This window comes from Leopardus geoffroyi, chromosome C1 (genome assembly GCF_018350155.1).
Source record: "Leopardus geoffroyi isolate Oge1 chromosome C1, O.geoffroyi_Oge1_pat1.0, whole genome shotgun sequence".
NCBI classification, from domain to species: Eukaryota; Metazoa; Chordata; class Mammalia; order Carnivora; family Felidae; genus Leopardus; species Leopardus geoffroyi.
Genome location: NC_059328.1, coordinates 14,377,345 through 14,402,609, shown reverse-complemented (window position 1 = coordinate 14,402,609; position 25,265 = coordinate 14,377,345). Strand labels below are relative to the sequence as shown.

At 53.4% G+C, this 25,265-nt stretch overlaps 1 protein-coding gene across 7 annotated transcripts in view; it reads left to right on the top strand.

Moving 5' to 3' along the window:
- The window catches only part of TMCO4 (transmembrane and coiled-coil domains 4), a 96,211-nt gene that overhangs the window by 54,605 nt on the left and 16,341 nt on the right, over positions 1-25,265 (top strand). The window contains exon 14 of one of the 7 annotated variants that reach the window (XM_045475891.1): positions 15,298-17,294. The exons of 3 other annotated variants lie outside the window; for them this stretch is intronic. In XM_045475891.1, coding sequence (XP_045331847.1) covers positions 15,298-15,617 — 320 coding nt within the window. In that variant the 3' untranslated portion in view covers positions 15,618-17,294. Of the gene's footprint in view, positions 1-7,127; positions 8,162-8,650; positions 9,776-10,328; positions 10,607-15,297; positions 17,295-25,265 lie in introns of those variants that run through there. 3 more of the 7 variants (XM_045475892.1, XM_045475893.1, XM_045475894.1) reach the window with 3 other exon arrangements.

Here is a 25,265-nt window from a genome sequence, read left to right as displayed (position 1 = left end):
ACAGTCTCATTGGATTTAGGGCCCCCCCCCCCCCAAAGCCAGCATGATCTCATCTCAGGATCCTGAACTTAATTATGTTTGCATAATTCGATTACATCTGAAGACACCTTTTCCAAAGACGGTGTCATTCACGGCTGCCAGGTGGATGTATCTTTGGGAGCTAGCCTCCACAGACACCTTTGGGTGTGTGTCGTGCCGTCCAGGGACATACTTGGAGTGCTGAGGCAGTGGAAAGCTTGAGTGTCATTGCTCCGGGCCTTTGTGGGTGAGGTCTACAGGACAGAATGCTGGTTTGGGACAGCCCGTAGGGGACGGCTGGGGGAGACAGGTGCAGAGCCTGGGGCGCTCGGAGTGGTCCACGGTCTGCGGGGCCCAGACTTAATGTTTCCTAGGGGAACACAGCAGCAGTAGGACCCTGGAGCAGGAGGAGGCACTGAGACGGTGACTCCTTGGCCTGGGAGCAGAGGGTGGCTGGCAGGGAGGGCCAGAGTTCCGCCCAGCCGTCTCGCTGGGGGCTGCCTCGAATGCCTCTCTGGGCGTCAGCTCCCCGACTTCGAACGTGGAGTTCTCCTGCTCAGCCGCGTGCTTGTTCTGAGGTGCCCCGCTTATCGTGCGGTATTTCTGCAAATGGCAAAACCCATGGTTGACCAGATTCAGCTCAAGGCATGTCGCTTTGCAGCTTCTGCTCTTCAGAGCTGCTGCCAGCCTGAGGCCAGCCCCGAAGGAGGCCCCTGGCCGCTCCCCGGCCGGCCCAAGTGTGTGACCGGATTGCTGGCCGGTTGCCAGCAAGCAGGGAGGGGCGGGAATGCCCGCCGCTGGCCGGACCTGAGGGAGCCGGACGTGTCGGGCTGACCCGGGTTATTTGCAGTGCTGGCAGCCCCGGAGGGCCTGGGAGAGACCCTGGAGCTGAGGGGCATGACTCATTCCTGCTTCTTCTCTTTTGCTAAAATGGTCCCCCACCTTGGATTGAGGATCAGAGCTATTTTCCCGGTTACACGGGCAAGGTGGATGTGCCGTCCTTGGCATTTACCGTGGAAGGGCCAAGCCCCTGTGTGTCAGGCCTGCAGATGAGCCTCGTGTCTTCTCTGTGTCATTTTGGAGGACCCCCCCACCCCCACTCCCCTGTAGCTTTCAGCAGCCCCTGCCCCCCCCCCCCCATCACCCGGTGTTGTCTGCATCACTAAGCAATGAGGAGGTAGCTCTGTCCTATTTCCAAGAGCTTTGGGTAACCTGGGGCCACCATGCAGAAGGGCCTGGGGAGCCAGCTCGGAGCTGCGTTCACCAGGAAAATCCAGGCTGGGGTCAGAGGTCAGGCAAAAACCACGGAGGAAGCAGGGCTGAATCTGGGGCTCTGGTGAAAGTGAGTTTCCACTTACACCGTGGAGAACATTGTACTTTTCCTTTCTATATAAATTCTTCCCCTACCCAGGCATCACCAGAGCCGAATGAGTCAAAAAGACATCCCTTACCTGCCTTTCCTGCTCTACCTAGTACAAATAATCCACCTGGGGGGCTCCTGGGGGGCTCAGTCAGTTAAACATCTGACTCTTGATCACAGCTCAGGTCATGATCTCACGGGTGTGGATTGAGCCCCGCATCGGGCTCTGCACTGAGCATGGAGCCTGCTTAAGAGTCTCTCCCCTGGGGCGTCTGGGTGGCTCAGTCGGTCGAGCGTCCGACTTCGGCTCAGGCCATGATCTCCCGGTCCGTGAGTTCGAGCCCCGCGTCGGGCTCTGTGCTGACAGCTCAGAGCCTGGCTCCCGCTTCCAATTCTGTGTCTCCCCCTCTCTCTGCCCCTCCACCACTCGTGCTCTGTCTCTCTCAAAAACTAAATAAACATAAAAATAATTTAAAAAAAATTTTTTTTAAAGATTCTCTCTCCCTCTCTCTCTGCTCCTCTCCCCCACTTTGTCTCTCTCTCAAAATAAATAAATAAGCATTTAAAAATATAATAATCTACCTGGGACCTTCTGGCCTGCTAGGAAGAACCCCCTGGAGACCTTCTATGTCTCCCCGTCCTCAGCTCTTCACCTCTTGCAGTAAAGGGCTTCGTCGGCATACAACAACACCTTCGACTCCTGCATACTGCCATATTCTGTATTCCTGCAGCGTTGTGCAAATGACAGAATCTCTCACGAAAATTGGGGGGATGGCATTTCTCATGCAGGACACAGGACCTTCGTTACAAACGTGTGGGTCATAGAGAGGCAGGATGGGCATAGCAGTCAGCTTTTGCTGTAGCGATGCTGCATAACAAGCCACCCCCTAAACTCCGAGGGCAACAACACCGAATGTTCTCCTGCTCAGGATCTGTGGGTTGGCTGTGGTTCGGCTGCTCTAGAACAGGCTCTGTTTCTGGCTGCGGGTTGGACAGGCTTGGCCCCAGGCTGCGGGCTGGGCCCACATCCGCTTCATGTGCATTTGTCCCGTTGAGGCTGAAGGGGAGCAGCCACCCAGGGCGTGTTCCTCCTTACGGTAGATCGCTAGAGCTCCGGATCCAAGGCCAGCCACATGTGCACATTTAGGATCTCTTTTCGTGCCGTGTTTGCTAACATTCTGTGTCCGCTGTTTATTGCTGCAAACAACCTCTCTAAATGTAGTGGCTTAACACAGCAATAACTGGATAATTCTCACACTTCTGGGGGTTGACCAGGAAGTTCCTCTCCTCTCTGCACCTGGGCTCACTCGTGCAGCTGCAGGCGCAGCTGGAAGGCTTGGAACGTCCAGGCCGACCTCTCCCACTGACTGGCCGCGGGTGCTGGCGGTCACCCGGCATGCCTCAGTCCCTCCTGGCGGACTGTGCATCCTCCCGTAGGCTCACCTGACGTCCTTACGTGGTGTTCTCCGGGCTGTGTCTCGAGGGGCAAGGGTGAAACTCCTCCATCGGTAATAACAGCACTCGTAGTGATTGCCGCGTAGTGCGCTCCCCTAACACGCTCCGTGTTTCCGTCTGCCGGCCGCGGTTTTGACGCTCTTCCCGTCTCTTCTCTCACGTGATCCTCCATAGCAGCCCCGTCAGGTCGATGCTGTTACGGTACCCATTAGGCAGATGAACAAACTGAAATACGGACCTCAGGTAACGTGCCCGAACCACACAGCCAGCTCATGGCAGAGCAGGCGGTCCAGCCACGGGTTGCGTGACCTCGACCCCAAAGCCAGACCACCTCTCCAGGCCACCATTCCGTTCTTAGCCGAGCATCTTTCCCAGCACTGGCGTCACCGTTAACAATGGCCTGTCGACTCCTCTGTCCTGCCGGTCCGATAGTCACTGGGAGCTAGGAGCGCATAGCACAACTCCCTGGGCAATTCTTTCCCCAAAGTATACGTGCCAGGGCCCTACACGGCGGGGGTCAGTCACCCCCTGTGGTGGAAGCCGGTCCCCTGGCCAGGAACCATAATGCAGGCGGGGGCAGGGCATGCCGCTTCCTCGTCTTCCTCGTCACCGCGTCCCGAGCCTGTGGCCAGCCTACGTCTGGCACGTAAAGGGACACGTGACAAGTGTCCCACGCGAAGGAATGAGCCCCACCATGGGTCAGGGGCGGGGGTCTGCATGCCGGCCTCCCCCGCCTTGCGGGGATGAACCGTGTCGCGCTCAACTCTGCACTGCCAGGGCCGACTGTGGACGCTCACAGATTTCTGCAGGAAAAAGGGAGGCCTTTTTATGCTGGCAGCAAAGAGTCATCCACGTTCTCTTTAGAAAACCTCTGCATTTTAAAAGAAGAAGCGAGGGTCGCCTGGGTGGCTCAGTCGGTTGAGCGTCCCACTTCAGCTCAGGTCGTGATCTCGCGGCCCGTGAGTTCGAGCCCCGCGTCGGGCTCTGTGCTGACGGCTCGGGGCCTGGAGCCTGTTTCAGATTCTGTGTCTCCCTCTCTCTCTGACCCTCCCCCACAGGCACTCTGTCTCTCTCTGCCTCTCAAAAATAAAACTAATAAAATAAAATAATAATAATAAAAAAAAAAAGAAGCGGGAACCACTAAGATGGGAAGCCCTCCGAGTAACGAGAGTTCGGGAGGAATCGGAACAGAAACCCGTCGGTCCAAAGCGCACCTGGTCTGATCTCGCCTCTGCTCAGAAGGGAGAACTCACGGCCAGAAGACTCTGAACAAGCCTTCATTCTTTTTTCTTTCTTTCTTTCTTTTTTTTCTTTTTGAGAGAGACAGAGACAGCGTGAGCGGGGGAGAGGCAGAGAGAGAAACAGAGAATCCCAAGCAGGCTCTGTGCCATCAGCACAGAACCCGACACAGGGCTTGAACTCACGAACCGTGAGATCACGACCTGAGCTGAAACCAAGAGTCAGATGCTTAACTGACTGAGCCACCCAGGCGCCCCATGAACAAGTCTTCATTCTTGGTAGTTCTGATAGTTTCCCCCTCAGGTTCCTAATGTCCTGTCCCATCCTGTGTCTGGATGGGAGGTGAGAGAGCTCTGGGAACCCTCTGCCTTGACCCTGGTCCCAAACACTCCGGCAGGTCCGTCCCTTGGTTAGTCTTGGCTGATTCCCAACCTAGGCCCGGCTGGCTCCTGTGCCAGGGGTGTGCAGGCCACACTCAGCTTAACCCACTGCACCCCCTTGGCCTTCTCGGTGACTCCACATAGAGGGGCGCTTGCCAAAGCTAGGCCTCCGAGCCATTTACACCACCCCACCCCCACCCCACCCATTTCCCTTTCTCTTTCTGGAGGGTGAGGGAACTCCTGATGGCTCCCACAAATGGGAAGTTGAACACGAAACATACCAACCTGCAAAAGGGAACTGAGAGGTCCTGAATCCCGAGAGCGTGACGCCCCCCCCCCGCCAGCAGCCCCTGGGGGGGGGGGGGGGGTCAGGGGGCCCAGGGCTGGGACTCCAGCAGCGCCTTGCAGGCCACAGTTCTTTAACCCACACCAGAAAGTAAAACACACGAAAACATGGACACACGCGCGCCCACAAAAGTACGCTCGCACACGTGCACGGTTATGCGTCCGCCCTCCACTCAGGCCCTCAAATTCCTCCTGCACCTGCTCACTTAGCAGCATTCCAGCAAGCCTCTGGCCTTCCAGGGCTCCACAACCCGCCATCCAGTCCCCGCCGGTCCCCGCAGGCCTGGCACAGCAGGAACTGTGGTGGGTGCTCATGAGATGGGGGGGGGGGGTGGGCAGCTGAGAAGCTGCACGGGCTTAGGGGCTGCACGCGTACGCGCTCCGCAGTCAGGGCATCTGGTTGGAACCCCAGACCCCCCACGCTGCAAGCCACCTAGCAACCTCTCTCAGCTGCCCTGGCTCGTGCGAAACACGGCAGAAAAGGACAGTCGCTCATCGAGGTGCTTGCGGGGAGTAAGCGCGAGAGTATGCCTAAAGGCCAGCATGTATGCACCCCGTGACACTCACTGAGCATTTCTGTTATGCGAGGGGCTGTCTTAAGCTTTATGAAAGGGAGCCGGCACTTTGTATCAGGGCACCCCACGCACGTGGTGCCTGGAAAATGGACCCGGTAGAGAAACCGTGACCTCGCCCCTGCACCCACCTTCTCCCGGCTTCCTCCCCAGCCCCTTCCAACCCCCACCTTGTGTTACTGATGGGGGGGGGGGGGCGGATCTTCGAGTCCGCAGCTGGCTGTGATTGTGAATGAGTTAGTCACCCTTTTCCTGGAGCTGAGGCCTCACATCTAGTTCATTCCAGCTCAGCTGTCTGGTTTCACGCAGCCCTGCTTAACACCCAGTTAATCTGTGCACGAAGGAGACCCTCTCCTAATTGCAGGAAAGCTGTCATTATCTGAGTTAGGGGATGTAAAAAAGGAACTGCTCTAATGCGTCCGAATCCACTAATTGTTTTCTGCAGCCCCTTGGTGCCCAGTAAATGAAATGTAGCAATAAATCCCAGAGTCACTTCCGCCCGCCTCCCCCTCCCCACTGCCTCCTAGCTGCCACTTATTCTCCCTTCCCTCGCCCCCAAGAAAAGCTGCTTGTAGAATTAACCATTTTCACAGCGTTATCTCCTCTCTTGGGTGATGTTGCAAACAGCAGGGGGTTACTGCTTGGGGGACATGCCAGTGTTCACAAGGTGCCCCTCCCAGCCGCACCTGCCCTCGTCTTAGGCTCAGCATCCTTTCAAAGAGGCGCCTAGGCTACAAGCCCATCGAGGGCAGGGACTGCGTCTGACTAACCTCTGTGCTGCCTGCACCTGGGATGAAGCCCACAGAGAGGGCATGCTGTTTAAGCGAATTGAACTTCAAGTGTAGAGTTATAAGCCTTCACGCTGTATCAGTCAGGATAGGTTAGGTTATGCCACAGCGACAAACATTCCCCAAATCTTAGAGGCGAAACACAACAAAGGTTCCCTTCTCACGCCTGCTCTCTGTCCACTGTGGGCGGGCAGGGGCTCCGATCCTCGTCGTCGCTCAGAGACCCAGGCCGATGTTGTCATTCCTGTATATTCTCGATGGGGGCCTCGTGGTTCCGTAAAAGGAACCCTAAGTATCTTGCCCTAGAACCAAGGTCTTAAAACCTTTCTCTGACTCCAGAACTTTTATTTACATTAGTATCTGGGGCCCCTTCTGGTTGGATATATTCACTGAAAGCAGTAGCTCACCTCAGACCTGCTAAACAGAACTACTCTAAATTCAGTTCGCTCCAAAAACAAAAATAAAGAAAAAAAGAAAAGAAATTTGCTCCACCTGTCCACGCGCATGAAGCACCTGCTGTGTGCCAGGCACTGTGCTGGGCTTTGGGGGAGGTGGCAGTGAGGAAGCCAGTACAGCCCCTCCCCGCCCACAGAGCAAAGAGCCCAGTCTGTTGAAAGAACCTGCCATCTGAGACAGGAGGTGGGGCCTTGCAGAATGGCCACGGAGGTTGCCCATGATGTGTGTCAGTCACCTGAAAGGCGCCTGGCACAGAGTAGCCTGGTGGGGGCTGACATCCTTAACCTGAGTGTCCCGCCCTCGCGGGGAGACCGCCATCTCCCGTAAGGAGTTGGCTTAGAACATGGAAGGAAACACAGCCCCCCGGGACGCAGTCGGATGCTTAGCGAGACTTCCAGGGCTGCTCTGCTCCTCCCGGGGTTCCAGGCAGGTGGCTCGGAGTTCGCAGCGGTGCGTGGGGGCTGGACCATGCTCTGCCCATGCAGCTTTCTCCATCTGTCATTCGGAGTCTCAGAGCAGCCTGGCGGCGTATTCAGCGGGAAGGACTGACTCCCCCCTTGGGAATCCCTTGTCTTCTGGATGAGCGTTTTGAACGCGTCATGTGGCCAAGGAAGCTCGTCGTCTTCAGACAGAAATAGACAGACCCAGATTGCGCCGGGGTGTGCTGATGGCTGCTCCCTGTTTGACTCACTCCAGTCAGCCATCATCTTCTCTTCATCCTCGCCTTGCTAGCTAACAGACGTGGGCACTTACTCTGTGCCCACCACAGCTACATATTGTACGTACCGTATTTAGTCCTCAGCGATAATCCTGTGAGGTTCTAATTAACCCCGTTGTACAGATGAGGAGACCAAGCCTTACAGAGGTGAAGCGACTGGGCCACGGTGACAGGGCTGCTAATGGTGCCGCTGGAACTTGCATCCACAGTGGCCGACCCGTGCTCATATGCGTGATTTTGGTCGCTAACCCTGACAGCAACCTGAGATCAGGATGATTCTCTCCGTTTTGCGGGAAGGCTCAGTGTGAGGCAAAGCCACGTTTCCGGGTGCATCCAGTAGGGTTTTTTGGTTGCAAGGCCTTGGATTCCCATCAGCTGCCCCGTGCCCGGGAAAGACAACTGCAAGTTCAGGGCGGCTCCTGTCTGTTTGGGTCAGAGCATCCTGTGCTTTATAGCCGTTCTTGCTGCCCAGAAGGCTCTCCGCCTTCCCCCAGCCCCAGGCGTGGCGCCAGCTCAGACACATCCTTCAAGATGTGGCTCAGAGATCCCCTCCCCCGTACTCCTCATGGAGGGAGAAGTCTCAGACTCGGAGGCAGTGAGGAAGGAAAAGGTGTTTCTTGCAAAAAGGTGCAAACTAGCCAGACTTCAGAAGGCCAGGCTTATCAAATTACACACACACACACTCACACTCCTGAGTCCCAGGGTTACCCCGTGTTTATCACACGGTGGGAAAACTGCCATGTTCTCATGAGATTATGGAAGCCACATGGGGTGTCAGGATCTTCCGCCATCCGTGTTCCAGATGCTGCGAACAGAGCTATTCTCATGGAGTCAGCAGCTTGCAGGAGGTGCTCGTTCATTTGGGGAACTAGATGTGACAAGGGGGCCCTCCTGTTTCTGCTTTCTCTCAGAGGATAAAGCGGACGTTTGCTTGTCTTTGGGGTTTGGGCCACAACAGGATGGGACGTCCGTGCTTCGGCCTAATGGCACAGTTTTATTAACTGATCCTCACAGCTTCCTCACGAGGTGGTATTCCTGGTCCCATTTTACAGAATTGCGGAGAAGGAGGCTGAGACCCAGAGAGCCGAAGGGATTTGCCCAGAGGCAGAGCCGGGAGGCGGCAGAGCTCAGATTCATGCCCAGCATCCAAGTCCTAAGTGTGAGCCATTCTGTTTGGGGGGCCACCTCTCTGCTGCCTCTCCCCCCGCTCTTTCCCCAGCCAGCTGTCCCCGCACACACCACACTGTGCTGTGCAGCTGTTTACTGGTCTTTCTCCCGGACTAGAGGGCAGTCAGCCTCAGGGAGGACCTGTCTTTCAGGTTCACCTCTGACCCAGGACTTGGCACATAGGAGGTGTTAGTAGCCAATTCGTTGATGAGGCACACGACGGTAGCCGGGAAGTTTGCTGTGAGTGCAGCCTACAGAACGCGACGACAGCCCCCAAGACCTGGGCCAGCCCCCCCCCCCACCGCTCCGCTTCCAGCCAGCACGTGCCCAGCAGGCACAATCGGCCAGCACCCCCACACCCCCATGCACCAATCCTGCCCACTCAAAACCGAGACAATGGGCACCTGCCAACAAGTGTTTGTGCCTTTGGGCAGGAAATGAACGTAGCCAGAATTCCCAGAGACGAACCGTCCACTTCCGGCGGTCCGTCTGCCAGCCCACGGGATGGATGTGCTTTGGGAGTGGCTGACCGTCCAAACCAAGGGTATTTCTGGCCCCGGCAGGTGGCAGGGGGACTATAGCAGTGCCCGTTGCCAAGAAGAACCACCATTCAAGCACTCACTGAGAGCCTCTGGGCCCCAGATCATGATAGACTGTTCGTTTTTCTCTGCATTTCCATCGAAAGCTTTCAAAAATTAAGTAGTTGGAGAGCGAGCTCAATTCAGACTGACTCATGGCAGCAGACTGAGCCAGGAAATGGCCTCATGAACCAAGAAAATCAGTTCTGTTTCAGTTTATTTATGCATTTATTCTCCTCTTCGTTCCAAAAGGATTTGAGGGGAATTAATTAGAGGCATTCCATATTATCTCTGCCCCGTGGCTCCAGGCAGGTAGTCAGCGAGACATCTGAGATGAGCCAGCCCACCTGTCGGCGTATTCAGTCTGTACACGGAAGCCCGCCGGGCGTGCTGCGCTCTGGGTCCTGGGGTGCGTTGCATCCACTCAGCCTGGCTCCCCCATCCACACTCCATCTGTAAGCTGGCTCCATTCATTCACCTTTCCTGTGTCTCCAAGACGCAAGGGATCGTGGCAGCCAAGGCGGATGACAGAAAGAAGCAGCACTGGACCCGGAGTCTGGAAGCCGGAGTTCAAATCCAGGCTCTCTGCTTGTTACTCTCTGGGTGCCCTGAGGCTAGTCACCCACCTCGGAGCAGGGTACCAAGGCCTCTCGGGCTGGTCCTAGGATTTAATAACTACTATTTATTTATTTATTTATTTATTTATTTATTTATCTTTAATCTTTTTTTAATGTTTATTTTTCAGAGAGAGAGCGTGAGTGGGAGAGGGGCAGAGAGGGGGGGTGACACAGAATCGGAAGCAGGCCCCAAGCTCTGAGCTGTCAGCAGAGAGCCCGACGCGGGGCTCGAACTCACGATCCGTGACATCCTGACCTGAGCCGAAGTCAGAAGCTTAACCGACTGAGCCACCCAGGCACCCCTAATGGCTCCTATTTATTGAACACTTACGATGCTAAAAGCACTTGGCATGTTCTCTCTCCTTTCACATATGAGTGGCACTAAGCTGTTAGTGCTGTGTTGTGCCTGTGAAGAGGTTGAAGGCAGGGACTGTGTCATGTCCTCCTCACCTGTGTCACCAGAACCTGGCCCGGGACTCGGTGCAGGGAAGGGGTACAGTCATGTGCATATGGCAACCCCGGGGCTCAACTCGACCCCACTGCTGGCCTTTTGCTATAGCAGATGTGAACACACAGTGCTTGGCACACGGTGGGCCCTTAGGAAGTAAGAACTCCTTTCTCCCTCTTTCCATTAGTTTATCCACGTGGATTTTTCCAAGGCTGTAACACGCTGCTTCTGACCTCGCTCTAGGACAGTAACGTCTTCGGATGGCAGCTCCCAGGGGAGGAATGATTCAGCAGAACGTGGGATTGTTTGCTGCCTTCGTCCAAACGAATGGGGTCTTCCTGCCAGGCTCGGCTGCAGATTCGGCCCCTGGCTCCCTTGGAAAGGCATTTGCATCCTCCTGGGGATGCAGACACCCTTAACTTTGGTGGTTGCCACCTGCCAAAATGCATTTATTCACACACAGAACCTGGGTTGTCATGGTTGTGTGAAGAAGGCAAGGATTGGAGGGCTTGCTCTCGCTTGGGGCCCGGCCTCCCTGCTCCACCGTCAACCCACGGGGCAGAGCCACCAGCTGACCCAGCTGCTCCCACAGACTGGCCACCAGCCCCTACGAGATGAGTCCTCTTACCTTTCCGGGGCCTCCAGAAACCAACCCGTCTCCCCAGCCTGGCTTTCCTACCGCCTGGTCTAGCCATTTGTAGACCTGCTTTCCTCCTCCTACCTGTGTGGGGAATGAGGAGGGGTAGCTCTATGAAAAGCCATAGAAGGGTCTGCTAACAACTACCCAGCAGGCCACTGTTCTCCGCACCACAGGGTTAAGATCAGGGGCTCAGGGTCAGAAAGCCCTGGGTTCAGATTTTGCCTCCACTACCAACTCTGTGACCGTGTGCAGAGTACATAAATCCTTCAAGCCTTCCTTGTGAGTAAGAGCTAATGCTACCCACCTCATGGTGATGTATCGAGAAAACAGCACATAGGAGGCACCTAGCACGAGCCTGGCACATAGTAAATGCTTGCTAACTGGCTATGGTACGGTCGGTGGTTTGAGCCTCGAAAGCATTAAAACACTGTAAGGGGCACTTAACACTCCAGGCCATCATAGTCTGACGATCCAGGGGCATTTCACAGCGTCCTCTTGGGGTCGGTCAGCAAGGCCTTCATTCTTCCATCCCATGAACACCAGAAAGTACAGACTCCTACGCGCAGGTTCCGAGGGATTGTTTGGAATCGCCTGGTTCAGACCTCTACACAAACGGGATCTCCTTGGCATCATCCGTCAGAGGTGCCTACCAGCCTCCGCTTACTTGCTTCTGGTGACAGGAAGCTTACTGCTCTGCCCAGGAGTGGTTAGGAACTTAGGAATGGGTCGACTTCATCTGCGCATCCGTGGCTTATGGGCGGTGGGACATTGGGCTCTGCCCCAGGGCATCTGTTCAGGCTGCTTGTGCTCAGATGTCATCCAGAGTGGCCGCTGGCACCACGACCGAGCCCCGAGCGCTGCAGCAGCACCTGGGCGGCCAGCACATCCCCAGGTCTGTTCCTAGGCTTTTCAGAAACATGATTGTGTCCGTTTTGCACCCAGAGCTGATCAGAGTCCCATTAAGCCAACTCACAAGAGACAGCGCTGGGAACTGAATGCTGATTCATTAGGCTCACCAGTAATTGTCACCCTCAAGCAGATGGAGCAGCTGTCCCTGCTCGCTGCCCAATCTCCTGGGAAAACAGATTCTCTGCCAGAATTTCTATGGTGAGCACAGGGATGGGGAGGGGACGGTCTCTGGGAATGTTCCTTTTCCTGGCCATGATCAGCCCTGGTGCCCATCCCAATCTCATGGGCCAGATCGGCCCTCTAGTGGCCATTCCCAGTTTCCTTCCCCCACCCCCGCCACCCCAGGCCTCCCCTCAGAGTTTTGTATAAATAGGTCCTGTGTATGAGTCCTGCTTAATAACAACGGAAGAATCCAGACGATGTGCAGTGAGGGAGCACTCCTGGTGGGGTGGGGGGGGGGGGGGGTGGATTCCATCCAAGGAAGAAAACACCCCAAGTCCCACTGATTTACATATTAATTGACCATCTCGGTTCACAGCACTCTGTAATGGAAACTCTTGGGGTTTTCCCCTGTATCTAAGATGTCAGTGATCATCAAGGCTGCTTAGCTAGTATCCTCAAACTGCTGTCTTTTAGAAAATGGCCAGGCCCGCTTTGCAGCAGCAGATTAAAACGTTCCTGGGGCGCCTGGGTGGCGCAGTTGGTTGAGCGTCCGACTTCAGCCAGGTCACGATCTCGCGGTCCGTGAGTTCGAGCCCCGCATCAGGCTCTGGGCTGATGGCTCGGAGCCTGGAGCCTGTTTCCGATTCTATGTCTCCCTCTCTCTCTGCCCCTCCCCCGTTCATGCTCTGTCTCTCTCTGTCCCAAAAATAAATAAACGTTGAAAAAATAAATAAATAAAAATAAAATAAAACGTTCCTACCTGTGGGGTCAGTGTGTCCCCCATATTTGGCAATTTAATGACAGGGTCTGAGATTTGAGGCCCCTGTCCCTGCCCCCCCCCCCAACACAGCATGTCCCCGTGTGAACTCTGACATTTCAGGTCTCTCGAGGGTTCTCCATTATTCTTTATTTCTTCCATCTTTTGTCGACTCATTTTCTCAGACATCCATTTATTAATTTATGCAAATCCACATCTCCTTCCTCAAAGGACTTGCAGGACTTCTCAGCAAATACAGCCTCAAACGCAGCAACTCAGGGTTAAATGTAAAACATTGGGAGCACAAAACCCGGCACCTGTGAATAGGGGCCTGAGCCAATCCGGAAGTTCGGATGCAGGGGAGCAGGGCCCGATGCCAGAGGAGGCTCAGACCCTGCCACCGGGCCTGGATCTGAATACTAGCTCAGCAAAGAGGCGCGTGCACTTCGTCCCTGTGCCTCAGTCCCCTCGCCTGTGAAACGGGTCTAGTAGGACTAGATTCAGGGGGGTGATATACGTAAAGCACTTAGCAGAATGGCTGGCCAGTAGTTGGCATTCGGTAACCACGAGCTTTGTCGCTGTTACTGTTATGAGTTCTCCTGTGATGACCCAGTTGCGGTAACTGAGCTGTGAATAAGGCCACAGCTGCTTGTTTCTCACTTCCATGGGGGGACGTGGAGATGCCAGCTGCACGGGTAACAAGACCCTCTGTTTCACCCTCACTTCCTCTGTCTGAGAGCAGCTTATCTTCGCCTTTGGGGAGCTGGGCGCACAGGTTCAGAGCCTCAAACGTCTCTACCTTTGCTTCACTAGGAAGGTCACGACTGGAAGTTACAAACCGGAATCATGAGGGCAATGTCGTGGTTGAGAATAATCTTCCCAAGGTGCCTTCTGGTGATGGGGAGGGTTGGAGCAGGGGCTTCTTCGGAAACTCGGTCTGGAGATCATGATCTCTTGAGCTTTCCCGAGCAGCTGGGTACTTGGGAGACTGTTAATCAGGCGGCACGTCCCCAGCTGCATTTCCGTTTGTCATCTGGCACTTGGCGGAGACTGAGGCTTCAGGGACTGTTGTTGAGCCTGGATCACCAGCTTACAGAGCAGTGGAAAACATGGTTTTTGGTTCGGCCGGCCACATTCTTCTGCTGAAGTTTGATAGAGAACAGTTTCATCTCGAAAACAAGAAAGCATCTTTCCAAGATGGGGAGCCGGGAAGGGAGCTGAGGCGCATTGAGTACCTACTGTGTGCCAGGTGGGAACAGAACCCATCTCAGTGTTAAGGTGTGGGCATTACTACACCTGGTATTGCATTTTCTGTTTTTAAGGATGGGGAGCCAGAAGCCCAGAGAGGTTAAGTGACTTGTCCAAGGGCCCACAGCTAGTAATCTGGGATTACACACAGCAAAGCTGGGATGCTAACACAGGTGAATCCTACTCTAAACCTTTTCCCGTGAACGCATCTCTTATGCTTCTTCTGATGATAAGCTTGCCGCCCTCAAGTTGCCCGATAGTCTGGCTAAGAGAATAGATGCCAGCCTTGAAACATAAATAACAGTACCAGATGCCACATCGCAAGGGCCTAAGCATGAAGCAGTTCAGAGCAGAGAGCCTTTCCTTCCAGATGGCAGGGACGGCTTCAGGGAGCAGGTGGCGGGCCTCAAAGGAAAAAATGAGCCTTGAAAGGCCGTGAGGAAGACAGGATGCCTCAGATCCCAGGACTGGCAATAGCGAAGACCCCAAGGTAGAAAGCTGAACGGTCAGGGGAGGGCAGGCAGCCGGATCCCGGGTTTCTCTGGGAAGTTGGGAGAAGTAAGGCTGGAGAGGTGAGCAGGGTCCGGAACTCAGGGACCTGACCTGTCGAATGGGACCTGGATGCAGGCTCTGCCTTGAGGCTTTGGTATTGGTGCTTCTTTCCCTTGCTGCATTTTTGTGTCCGTCGGTCAGCAGAGACCTGCTGAGGACCTCCCATGTGCCATGACCTGCACAGGGCTCAGGGACCAAGGTCAGCCAGACCGCAGCCCCACCCGGCGAGATCTTGGATGAGACAGGACCTCCCTTCCAACCACACTCCCTCCCCGTCCTTCAGCATTCCCGCCTGAGGCTGCACCCACCCGTCCCTCTGCGTGGCCTGGAGGCCTCTTTCCTCTGCTTCCCCAGGCCTGGGGCCGGGTGAACTGCACCACGTGAAGCCAGCTGACCGAGTGCCCTTCATGCCAGACCCTTCCCATGTAGTGTCACCAACCATCCCAGCCAGCCTGGGAGAGGGAGACGTGTTATCGCTGGTGCTCAAGAGAACAGGCTCAGAGAGCCCAGGGAACTTGTCCACAGTCACACAGATGTAAGTGAAGACTCCCCCAGCGGTCCTCTCTCTACCACCCACAGGGACCCTTCACTCGTCCCTTTAATTTTTCAGCTGAGCATTTCCAGGAAGTCCCTGGAGTAGTGCCGGGTCCTGTAGATACATTTGTGGGCACCACAGTACCATCTTGTGGTGACTTTCAGAGGGGCCACACATTTCACAGGGAAAGGGCTCCTCCATGCCCAGTGACGGGTGGGTTCCAGCAAATGCTGGCCCAGGAGGGTCTACAGTCTGCCTTCCATTGAGGGCTGGTGCAAAGCCGAGCGGTTGCTCCTGCTTCGCGAGAAATTCGCATGCCGCCCAGTTACATCCTTTTTGTTGGCATTTATTAGGTACCGAAGATACAAAGGGAAGGAACTACCAAACAGTGAATACCTACTGTAACAGGGGTTTCCAGACCCCATCCCATGGAGCCTTCCCAACAGCCCTGCAAGTGAGGGATTCTCGGGCCACTTTCCAGATGAGGACATGGGCACATGAAGAGGTGCTCTCTAGTCCCGACCCCCACAGCCGGACAGCACAGGGCCAGCCTCAGACCCCTGCTTACACGCTATCCGAGCAAAAGCTCTGCTCATCCAGGCACGACTGGACTTTCTGGCAGCAGCTGCCAGAAATGGGCTACTATTTCAGTGACCTTGTGCTTTTCAGATGAAAATCAGGAGGAAATGGTCTGATGAAGAATTTCTTGTAAGAAAAGAGAAAGAAAGAAAAATTGGATCCCGTCAGGGACAAGTCCCCTTTTTTGAAAATGACCAAAACTATACACAAGCAGGGTGGTGTGGCGCATTTTAAAAATGCAAGGGAACTCAGATGGGGTTGTTTCTGAGAATTCCACGGCATCCCAGAGGACACTGAGAGGCCCCTGCCACGTGGCAGACTCATATGGAGAAATCATTGGCAGAGAGGAGGAAGACCAAGTTCATGATGTGTCGTTACCTGTGAACTGGGCTTAGCCTAAGAGGTCCGTGAATGTACACTCATGCTCACAGAGATGTTCAAAGACGCAGGCTGCGGCTGGGTCTTGGCCGTTCCACAGTCCGGGGCTCTGCTGTTTGGCAGGCCACTCATTCAAAGAGATGGCGGGGTTTGTCACACAGAATTATTGCCACCAGCAGGTTGATCAACGCTGTCTTCCCTGACTCTTCCTCACCAGCAATCATTGTGCTATTCATTTCGAAATGGAACAAAGAGTTGTAAAGCAGCACTCCTAAAAATAAAGGAAATTTCCAGAGATGAGAAACAAGGAGGAAGCAGAAACAGGGAGGAAAAGTAAGCATGTGCCCTGACTGGAGAGAGGAAAAAAAAAAGTTTCTTTGGGGAATTCAGAGACACGGGATAAGGTATCACTGGGATTTAGGGGTCATGATTATACTACCTGCAGGATCCCGGAACCCCCAAGTCAAAAACCTGACACCAGACTACTCTGGAGAAAATAGGTCCTCAATCCAGGCCACATGTAAGACCAGCTTAAAGATGAGCCCATAATCCAGACTTCTGAAACGCACAAGGAAAAGCCCAACCATGTGGGAAAGTCACAGAAACAACAAACACCAGGAATAGACCCTCAGTCTTTGACAGAATGGTTTGAAGGAGCACCCTCTGAGAAAATAAGTCGGTTTACAATTATTAAAGACCTCAATTAAAACATTATAAATAAGGCAAAAGAAGATGACACTGGAGGGGGTGGGAAAAGACAGGGAAATTTGACAATAAATCAAATGAAATTTCGAGAAGTGAAAAACCAAGGTCATTGGGATGACCTTAGTTGGATGAGTTAAATAGCAGATTAGATAAAGCTGGAGAGAGAGATCGTGAATTGGAAATTTTGATGTGAAGAAATTACCGACAGTGCACCATGGAGAGGTAAGGAGCCAAGAGATGGAGAGGGAAGTTAAGAGCTTACCAGTTGCCTAATACCAGCTCCAAAAGAAGCGAAAAGGGGAGAGATGCAGTCTGTTGGCTGATAATTTTCCAGAATTGATTCCTGAGATTCAAGAAGCATGTTTGAGCAGGATAACTATCTCACCCACACCCACCATAGTCAGATTGTAGAACTGCCAGGATGAAGAGAAGACTTTAAAAGGGAAGAAGAAAAAGATGGCTTACAAAGAAAGAGCGACTAGACTGTGGAGACCCCACAAAACAACAATAGAAGCCAGAGAAGAAAGAAAAAGAACGGCCGTATCATTCAAGAGAAAAGAGCACAGATATTTTCAAACTGAGCACTTTTACCTGTAACAGACTTTTGCAGCAATAACACAAGGATCTACTTCAGAAAGCAGTGAATGGGGCACTTGGCTGGCTCAGTCTGTAGTCTCAGGGTTGAGTTCAAGCCCCACATTGAGCTCAGAGCTTATATAAAAATTAATTATTTAAAAACAAACAAACAGGGGCCCCTGGGTGGCTCAGTCCGTTAAGCATCCGACTTCGGCTCAGGTCGTGATCTCACAGTTCGCGGGTTTGATCCCCGCGTCGGGCCCTGTGTTGACAGCCGGGAGCCTGGAGCCTGCTTCGGATTCTGTGCCTCCGGCTCTCTCTGCCCCTCCCCCGCTCGCGCTCGCTCTCCCTCTTTCTCTCAAAGATATTAAAAAGATTTTTTTAATAGAATAAGCTCACACAGATACATCTCAGCATCCTGGCCTGTGAGTGCCTAAGCTCCCACTTGGCTGAAAACTGTTTGTGAGCTGTCACCAGCTGACGTGCAGAACGGACTGTCATTCGCTCAGCTGGCTCTTCCGTGTTCACGATAGCAGACATCTCATATGACGTCATCTGTTTCCCTCACACGGAACCGCACCCGCCCGTTGCTTTATCCTGGTCGAGAGCGGCGAGAGTTCGGGCAGGTTCATTTCCAGGGCCCCGGGATGCTCGTGCCAGCCTTATCACTTTGCACAGCCAAGTCAAAGGCGGGATGCAGGTTTTCTCCTTCTCTAAAGAATTCATCCTGGGGGCGCCTGGGTGGCGCAGTCGGTTAAGCGTCTGACTTCAGCCAGGTCACGATCTCGCGGTCCGTGAGTTCGAGCCCCGCGTCAGGCTCTGGGCTGATGGCTCAGAGCCTGGAGCCTGTTTCCGATTCTGTGTCTCCCTCTCTCTCTGCCCCTCCCCCGTTCATGCTCTGTCTCTCTCTGTCCCAAAAATAAATAAACGTTGAAAAAAAAAATTAAAAAAAAAAAAAAAGAATTCATCCTGGATCCTTACAGTATATCCAGACGGGCTCCCCGAAGCGATTCTTTCCAGTGTGAACCTCATTCCTGGGGACCGTCAGAGCTTCCCTTTTCCAGTCCCTTCCTGCCCAGCCACCCATCTCCCTCCCTGTCCATTTGGCTGCTTCCATCTGTGTGTTTATAGTGTGCGTGTGTGTATATCTTCGGAATGGATTTTGTTCGTGTTCGACGCAGTTCATATCATTTCCTTCAAGGTCTGTTTTCTGGACCCGTGGTTGGGAGATAATTTCCTCCTTCGTTTCCCGCCTTATCTCTCCCTGTACACATGGACCCCCTGCCAGGAGGGAGAAAATGCTTCTTTTTTTGCTTCTCAGGTTTGAGATCCTTTGGTCTTTGCAGCCCAGGAGAATCTCATTATTGACAGCGTGATAGGCATGGGCGAGCGTGTGATGTCGCCTTTCCAGCCGCTTGATGAGATTTCTGCGAACTCTTAGGGGGGGCTGTTTGGAAATACCTGGAGAGCCCTGCAGAGGCCTGCCTCACTAGGAGAAAGCCCGCTGTGTGGGGGCACCTGGGGGGCTCAGTCGGTTAAGCGTCTGACCTGGGCTCAGGTCATGATCTCACGGTTCGTGAGTTCCAGCCCCGTGTCGGGCTCTGTGCTGACAACACGGAGCCTGCTTGGGATTCTCTCTCTCTGCCCTTCCCCTGCTCCCCCCCCCCACCCCGAAAAGAAATAAGTGAACTTTTTTTTAAAAAAAGCGTCCCGTAGAAAGCCTCCCATCAGGAATCCAGTGCGACCTGCCAGAAGCGTGAGAAGAGTAATTGACAGGATATACACTGATGGACCTAATTTCCGGTTGATAAAAGAGAGGGTGGTTCATGACAAAGTGAATATACTTGACTCTGTTGAACCATACGCTTAAAGATGGGTAGATGGTGAAGTTTATGTTCCATGTGTCTTATCACCACGAAAAACTCTGTTTAAAGAAAAGTAGCTGAGGAAGCGGTTGACCATAGCTCACAGCCCTTCAGCCGCTTCCTGCAGAGGCTCTGCTCCGAGGGGCCGGTGCTGCTGTTTCCTGCCACCATCTGACCCACGCCGCTGAGCCACAGCAGTGCCTGCCGCTAGTGTTTCTATTCACGGCCGGACCGTCTGCACAGACAGGGCCTCGCACACCCCATTCCCCCCACCACCCCCCGCCCCGATTACCAAACTGACCGTGTGGGGAGAACGTGGAGTTGACCCCACGGACCGAGCCGCGTGCCCCGAACACAAGGCCTGACACCAGCGCTGGGAAATCAATATTATTATCAATATTATCAATTATCAGTATTACTACCTTCTCTATCTCCCTCTGACAGATGAGGCAGCTGAGAATCCACATTATTAAATAACTGACCTCCGTTCAGGCAGCGGTGAGGCCAGGATTCGAACACGGGTTTCTCTCACACCACAAGCCAGGCGGCTCTCCCCGGGCAGGTGATTCCCAGCCCTCTTGAGCCCAGGGGCCCTTTCTAGTGGCGCACGTCTTCACAGACCCGCCCACAGCAGCGGTCATTATCTTCAGTGTCTCCTGGCTGAGGAGATACTGAATGGCCAAGAGCTGTCATCACCAGGAATTCACCACAGCATCTGCCTACAGTCTTAAAATGACAACACCTGATGTGTGTGTTGTGTGAGGCTGTCTCTCTCTCTTTCTCTCTCTTTTTCAATTTTAGAGGTGGGGGGAGGGACAGAGGGAGAGAGACAGAAATGTTAAGCAGGCTCCATGCTCGAGCCTGGCACGGGGATCTGAGGCCAGGGGAGGGAGACTGAGGCAGCGTTAGCTTTAGAAGGACCACTCATATTCTGCCCCATTGCAGCCTGCAGTCATGCTCAGTAGCATCCGTCCCCCAGAACACGGCTCTAGAAATGAGCCACTGAAAGACTGAGAACAGTAAAGACATTTCCGTTTGCTTTCACCTCGGTTAGCACTCTTCGTTTGCTTTTATCCAGTCTTCAGAGATCCCCAACCGTAGCTGCCGGGAAAAAATAGTGCCAGGAGAGAACAAAGAAAAGGAAAAGAAGAAATACCCTCTGTGCCTGTATCCTCAACACGAAGGGTTCATACTGCTGAGTCGCGCTGCTCACTTTCATTCGTTCCGCACATACCTGTTGAGAACAGCTTCTGTGCCAGGCACTGTTCCAGGCACTGGGGGCTCACGAGAGAGCACAAAGAGCCCATCTCAGCCCTTGGGGAGCCCGTGTGCTAATGAGAGACAGACTAGAAGCGAGGTTTTTATTTTTACTTATTTTTATTTTTTATTTTTAAAGTTTGTGTACTTAGAATAAGTAAGCGAGAAAAAAGGAAGTGAGAGAGAAACAGAGAGAGTCAGGGTGGGAGTGGGAAAGGGGCAGAGAGAGAGGGAGACACAGAATCTGAAACAGGCTCCAGGCTCCGAGCTGTCAGCACAGAGCCTGATGCGGGGCTTGAACCCACAAACCGTGAGATCATGACCTGAGCTGAAGTCGGACGCTTAACCGGCCGAACCACCCAGGCGCCCCAAGAAATGAGGTTTTTAAAAGTAAAGCAGGTAGGAAGTCAGGTAGTCTTAAGTGCAATGGAGAAAAAGAAATCGGGGAAGGGAGGTGGGGCCCATGGGGTGGTGGGTGCATTTGTCTACTCTGAGAGGGTGGCAGTTAAGTGAAGAGGGGAGGGAAGTAGGGAGACGCAGATATTAGAGGGAAGAGCATTCGGGAAGAGGGAACGGCAAGGCCAGTGTGGCTGGAGGGGAGTCAGCAAGGGGGAAGCATGGGGAAGGTCACTTGGGCCTTTGGGAGCTATCACAATGACTTGGCTCCAGGTCAAGTCGTTGTGGCTCCAGGGGACATGGCTCCAGGGGACATGGGTCCCACAGGACAGTTCTGAGCACAGGAGTGAAATGATCTGACTTTCCTGCAGTATAATTTACCTACCACAGAATCCCCCATTCTGAGTATACGACTCAGTGATTTTTAGTCAATGTACAGAGTCGTGCAGCCATCACCGCCACCCGATTCTAGAACATTTCCATCACCCCCGAAAGATGCCTTGTGCCTAAGACTTGCTTTTAAAGGGATCACTTGGGCTCCTGTGTTAAGAATAAACATAAGAGGTGGAAACGAAGAAAGTGTGGGAAGGAAATGTTTTTTGCCGCACCTGCGAGTGACAGAAAGGACTAGAAGCAGGGAGGTAAGACATGACTGGCAAAGCTCTTCTTTCTGAACTCCTGGAGGCTCAGAGCCTCCTTCTCGCCAGAGTTATAACAGGGTGGAGGGCCTCCAGCTTTAACAAAGCAGGATATTAGTATCATACAGAAAACTTTAAATGTTAGAAAGCCTGCGTCCCCTGACTGGAGAGTCACTGAACGCACGTTGGATCCCTGCCCTCCTTTATATTAAAAGTCTAACTATTTGGTTTTTTTTCTTTTTTCTAATGTTTATTTATTTTTGACAGAGAGAGAGAGAGAGAGAGAGACAAAGCATGAGTGGGGGAGGGGCAGAAAGAGAGGGAGACACAGAATCCGAAGCGGGCTCCAGGCTCTGAGCTGTCTGCACAGAGCCCGATGAGGGGCTCGAACCCACAGACCGCGAGATCATGACCTGAGCCGAAGTCGGACGCTCCACTGACTGAGCCACCCAGGCGCCCCTGGGGGTTTTTTAATGTTTTATTTTTGAGTGAGAGAACATGTGCACACAAAAGGGGAGGGAGAGAGAGGGGGACAGAGGATCTGAAGCAGGCTCCGTGCTGACGGCAGTGAGCCCGAGGTGGGGCTCGAACTCACGAACGATGAGATCACGGAGCTGAAGTCAGACGTTCAACCGACTGAGCCACCCAGGCGCCCCAGCAGTCTATTTGTAAAGCCAGAGAACTATCTTCATACCGTAAAAATTCGCAAGAGAAGTAGATGGTAGTGAGAGGAGTAAATCCAAACGTGTTTCAGCAAACATTCATTGTCCCTGCAGCAAAAAGGCAGTGAAGACACGACTTGACACTCGAATAGTTCCTGAGTGAGGATTTTCTCTGTTTTACCTGGAAGCATGAAACCTGCTGGTGTTACAGGCTTTGGGGCTGAGCAATGACATTTGACGTGTTTTCCTGTACAGCATCTCCTATAGCAGCCAGCGGCCTCTTTCTCCTCGCCCCAGGTTTCCCTCCTGGACCGTCCCCGTTCCCAGGCCGGGCAGGTGGTGAGGGCCTGGCGTAGAGGGTTTAGCTTGGGTGGGTCTGAAGTCATCCTTGCCGACTTCCCTTAGCTAACGCCTGCGCCTTACCGGGGGCCTGCTATGCCACGCGGCTCGTCACCAAGTTTGCAGCCCCGCAGAGAGCAAACCCTCTTTATTTACTTATTATTTTTTTGCTTCTCAAACTTCTTTATTTATTTTTTATTTTTTATGAATATAATGTATTGTCAAGTTGGCTTCCATACAACACCCAGTGCTCATCCCAACAGGTGCCCTCCTCCCTGCCCATCACCCATTTTCCCCTCTCCCCCACCCCCCAACCACCCTCGGTTTGTTCTCTGTATTTAAGAGTCTCTTATGGTTTGCCTCCCTCCCTCTCTGTTTGTAACTTTTCCTCCCCTCCCTTCCCCCGTGGCCTCTGTTAAGTTTCTCGAGATCCACATGAGTGGAAACATAGGATATCTGTCCTTCTCTGACTGACTTATTTCACTTAGCATAATATCCCCCAGTTCCAGCCACGTTGCTGCAAATGGCATGTTTTCATTCTTTCTCATTGCCAAGTGGTACTCCATTGTGTATATAAACCACACCTTCTTTATCCATTCATCAGTTGATGGACATCTGGGCCCGTCCCATAATTTGGCTATTGTTGAAACGCGAGCAAACCCTCTTTAAAGAAGGAAAGGAGTGGGGCGCCTGGGTGGCGCAGTCGGTTAAGCGTCCGACTTCGGCCAGGTCACGATCTCGCGGTCCGTGAGTTCGAGCCCCGCGTCAGGCTCTGGGCTGATGGCTCAGAGCCTGGAGCCCGTTTCCGATTCTGTGTCTCCCTCTCTCTCTGCCCCTCCCCCGTTCATGCTCTGTCTCTCTCTGTCCCAAAAATAAATAAACGTTGAAAAAAAAAAATTTTTTTTAAAAAAGAAGGAAAGGAGCATGCCTGGATGTGGCATCAGTCTGAGGACGAAGTGAATGTGTTTCCAGCTCACTGCCCACCCTGACTTGATTTGGCTGCATCCGGGACTGTCTTATGAAGTTCAACTACCGGTCTCAGTTCAAGGTCACGGGGAACTAGCTTTTTTGGCTTTTCCTAACAGTTCTCTTGTAGCCACTTCCAGGATCGGCCGCCCACCAGGAATGCCGCCTTACCGCTGCTGGCCACAAGGGGTCCCAAGCCCTCGGGTGAAGGCGAGATTCTGTAGGGCAGAGCAGGTGCCTTGAGCGGCCAGCCCCCAGAGAGAGCTGCAGAGCTCCGGCCCTGGGTCCACAACCGTGTGGCACTGTGGGAGCAACGATAACCCACGTGCGATCACTGTGCTTCATGTTGTTAGTGCAAACAGCACAGAGCATGGCCACAAGGACCCGCGCAGTCTGGGTTCCGGTCCCAGCTTTATTCTCACTACCTGCATGACCTTGGGCGCATCCCATCCCCTCTGAGACTCAGTTTCCTCATCTGCCAAGGGAAGGGGTTAGAATAAAGTCCCGTTCTCCACAGCCTTGCCAGCAACGTAAGTACCCAAAATAGCCCTTCTCTCGAGGGGCGCCTACGTCCTCCTTCCTGCCCAGCACATGCTCACCCAGCTCACTGAAGTTTTAAGTCCTTCTGCCAGATTGTCATCTCCCTGGAAGCAGAAGGAGTGAAATGAGAATTCTGTGCCATGGCATCTTTTAACGTCAGAGCCAGAAGAGCACTTGGTTCTACAGGGGTTCCCAAACACCTGTTAGCCTGGAACCCTTTATTCAGACCAACGCCGACGTGGAATCCCAAACAGAAGACAGTTGGAAGCACTCTGGTTAGAAACTGGAGGGGCGCCTGGGTGGCGCAGTCGGTTGGGCGTCCGACTTCAGCCAGGTCACGATCTCGCGGTCCGTGAGTTCGAGCCCCGCATCCGGCTCTGGGCTGATGGCTCAGAGCCTGGAGCCTGTTTCCGATTCTGTGTCTCCCTCTCTCTCTGCCCCTCCCCTGTTCATGCTCTGTCTCTCTCTGTCCCAAAAATAAATAAACGTTGGAAAAAAAAAAAATAAAAAAAAATAAAAATAAATAAAAAAAAAAAAAAGAAGAAACTGGAGCCCAGGGGCACCGGGGTGGCTCAGTCGGTTGAGTGTCCAACTCTGGCTCAGGTCGTGATTTCATGGCTCATGGGTTCAATCCCCGCATCAGGCTCTGTGCTGAAGCTCGGAGCCTGGAGCCCGCTTCCGATTCTGTGCCTCCCTCTCTCTCTGCCCTCCTCCACTCACACTCTGTCTCTCTGTCTCTCTCTCTCCAAATAATGGATAAACATTAAAAAAAAGAAAGAAAGAAGCTGGAGCCCAGAGAGAGGAAGCCACCGGTCCAGCATCACTCGTCAGGAGAGTGGCACCCTGGGCAGAGCTGTCCCTCTTGGGCACACGCCCCAGGAGTGACACTGAGCGCGTAGCTTCCCAGGACGTGCGGAAACTCAGAATCGTAAGAGCTGAATGTGGGGAGGCAGGAGCGCAGGGCAGGCAGAGAGCACTCTAATTTCCACTGTGCATCCCCTGTGCTGGATTTTCCCCACATTGTGACTTACCCTTATAAAGACCCTCAAGGCCACTGTCATTACCCACTTGGAGGCTCAGAAAAGTGACCTGGCCCAAGTCCCAAACTCAGACGTGATTTTAATCCAGGGCTTTGCAGCTAAAAAGTGCACATATTGGCCTTCCTGAGGGAAGGCACTTTACTTACTCTTCGTTCATTCACTCTGATCTTTACTGGTCTTTACTGAGCACCAAGCATATGCCAGGCACTGTTCCAGACCCTGCCGTACAGCTGAGAACGAGGCAGTTAGAGCACCGGCCTCACTGAACCCAGACAGACATCAACAGATGGTACATGACCAGAAGACCACAGCAGAGTAAGGGACGGAGAGTGACAGAGCCCGTGGGGGTGGGGTGGCGCACGTGCACCTCTCATTGGTCA